Source organism: Cynara cardunculus, assembly GCF_001531365.2.
Source record: "Cynara cardunculus var. scolymus isolate 2C chromosome LG 13, CcrdV1, whole genome shotgun sequence".
NCBI lineage: Eukaryota > Viridiplantae > Streptophyta > Magnoliopsida > Asterales > Asteraceae > Cynara > Cynara cardunculus.
Genome location: NC_037540.1, coordinates 916793 through 919805, shown reverse-complemented (window position 1 = coordinate 919805; position 3013 = coordinate 916793). Strand labels below are relative to the sequence as shown.

Here is a 3013-nt window from a genome sequence, read left to right as displayed (position 1 = left end):
AAAAATTACTTCGTTATTAACCTTAAATTAAATTATAATTAAAAGAAATTACACAAAAGAACGAGAATTTTTAAATAGTTAATTTGATACTAATTTCAATATGTTTTTTTTCAAAATTTTATGATATCTTAAAATGTATATTTTATTCAAAAATAAAAACATTATCGTTTTCTCAAAACCACATGAAACTGTATTATAACATTGATGGAGACAGATAATAAAACAAAACATTAAAATCAAGATGTATTTCGTTGTATTACGCGAGTACCCTTCTAGTTTTTTATAAAGATAATAATTAAGTATTTTATTAAAACTAATGATTATCCTAATTATATTTTAGATTTTTTATATTTAAAATGAGATTTATATCTCGTATTTGATTATGTTTATCGATAGCTAGTTACATAAATTCAAAATGAAACTTTAATAAGCTGTATTTATCCACAATTTACTTGTGATCTTGAATTTTAAATAATATACATCAATAAACAATACTTTATACATAAAAATGATTTTTAAGAATTTTCGTCAAATATTATATAATATAATATTTTTATTTTTAATTAAAATAAATTTCATCAACAATTTTTTTTTAAATACAAGCATCTTTTCATAAATGTAAATTTTTTTTGGTATATTTGTTTCATTTTATAGATGTAAGTACTTTTTTGATTCAAAAAATACTTACGGACTTAATCGTTTAAAATATGAAAGTCTATTGTTTTTTTTCCAGACATTTTCAATTATTTTACCACATTAACCAGTTTTATAAGTCATAAAGATGTATCCAACAAGTGTTAGAAAATCCAAAAAGTTATTTAACAAGTTTTGAAATGTTTAAGTACTTATTTATTCTAAAAATATTGTCCAAAGACTTATCATTCCAAAAACTAAAATCTATCGAGTTTTTTTATAATTTTATTTAAAAAAAAAACATTCTTTGTATTTATTTGTTACTGTCATGAATTTTTTTTTACTTTGTCATGTGCGAAACTTTTTCTTTTAGATGCATGAACGGTCCATAAATTTTGATCTTTTAAGAAATGTTATCTTCAAACTCAATTGTCTTCCTCGTCCCATCTCGTCATCACTGTCATCATCCATCTTTGAATGGTACAAAGATGTCCCCATTAATTAGGATCATTCTATCACCTTCGCCACTCCTATCTCTAACCTATGGCTCCCCATCCTTTGCCATTATTCCATATCACCACCATCGAAGACGTCCAACTTCAACCTGCAACATAAAACAATAAGTTTATGGAACCAGAATCCAAAAAATCAATCCTTAATCGTGAAGTAATTTTAGGTAATTAAAGAGTAAATGAAGTAAACGAATCGGACAAAAACAGTGACGATGGAATCATGGAAGAAAGGAAGTGACGGCAGAGAAAACGGAGGATAACGATTAACATGGCACACAATCATACAAAATCTGAGCACCACGAGAAAAATGACAAAACGGAGAGGATATACAACGAACGGCGATCAGAAGAAAAGGTTGCGGGAGTGATGAGTATCGGGAAGCTTACCGGTGAAAATAATTGAACGTTGAAAGACCAATACTCGGGATGGATCATGGATGCATCAACAACGAAAATTGGACTGAATTTAGGGTTTTTTAGCTCACGAATGCATTGTCAGTCACTGGATTGTAAAAACACCGATCTACATCTTATATGATTCACAGTCCAATCATACATTGCATATATCTCCTGATTCGTTTAAGTTCGATTAATTTTTATTTATCTTATAGCTTGATCGCTCGTTTTTTTCATATGTGGAGATGATGTTTAATATTCCCCATCCGAAAATCGAAGTCACTGCTAGATCTAGATTTGTTATTGCCAATGGTTGCCACTGTGAACGAGGTAACTCCGGCTACAGTTCCCGTAAGCATGATACGGAAGCTTTCCGGCAGATTTGTTGTAGCGAACTGGAATTTTAACCGGTGGCTTTGATAGATGATGGATGCAGCGATTCGTGGCGATAACAGGAAATCTCGTGACGGAGTAGGAGGTGTATGAAATAGGAGATTTTGGTGATCCTGCCTCATGTGTGACAGTGCTGGTTGAGGAAGAAGATCCAGAGGCAGAGGCGGTGGAAGAAGTTGGAGAGAGTCTCTTTGGAAGCCATAAAAACGCTCTGATTTTGAGAGATTTTGATTGTTGAGTAGCTTGCCGATCATATTCCTCGATGAGATTGACGAGATCCTCATCGGAGGTGATAGATACAAGCGCATCTAAGTCCTCTGTCGGCAGTTGACATCTCAAAATCACAGAGCTCCCACACAATTCACCAAGTTTCACCATTAATTCTGCAAATCACAAGCAATTAAATCCATATTCCATGTCCGGTTTACAAATTGCAATCACTAAAACGTAGATCACGAACAAATGTAAAACGTAGACTAGAAACAAATACAAAACGTGAAGAGAAAGTAATTAACCAGAGAAAGAGATGAAGCGGTCAACGGCCAGTACACGAGTTTGACCACCGTGGTAACGGAGCTTGCCATCTGGATAACGAGGGAGGATCTTGCCGCCGTAACTGCATAAGAATTTGGTGGTGGTGGTATCCATCGGAGAGAAGAGAGAAGAAGAGGCTGTGTTTGTTTGCTTCTTCAAGCCTAAGGATGGTGCCATGGGTGCTCTATTTATAGATACTTTCCTCGAAGGAGGAATGTTTTTCAAAACACAAAATTATCAGGGGGTGTGTAGGATTTCTTATTTCAAACAACTTTATGGTTTTCTATAAAAGTACTTGTCAATTTATTATAAGTTAAAAAAATTTAACTTCTTTCAAAACTTCTTATTACCAATTTTGCATCGGTATAAATTGTTTATCCAAACACTGAAAATTGCTTATTACCGGTGCCAAACCGGAATAAGTCAATAAGTTGTTTTTATAAGCAATCCCAAACATCCCCTAAATATAAGAATTTTTTTTAAGAACCCATCGAATTATAATAATTTTGAGAATTAATGCATCATATGTTATTTTATATTATATT

At 32.3% G+C, this 3013-nt stretch overlaps 1 protein-coding gene across 1 annotated transcript; it reads right to left on the bottom strand.

Annotated features, from left to right (window-relative positions):
* Window positions 1–1600: 1600 nt before the first annotated feature.
* Window positions 1601–2621, bottom strand: LOC112524523. The gene is made up of 2 exons (XM_025134372.1): window positions 2450–2621; window positions 1601–2317 (listed from the first exon to the last, which is right to left on the bottom strand). Exons 1-2 carry the CDS (start codon window positions 2580–2582, stop codon window positions 1842–1844), a joined length of 609 nt encoding a protein of 202 aa, XP_024990140.1. The 5' UTR covers window positions 2583–2621; the 3' UTR covers window positions 1601–1841.
* Between the last annotated feature and the right edge of the window lie 392 nt (window positions 2622–3013).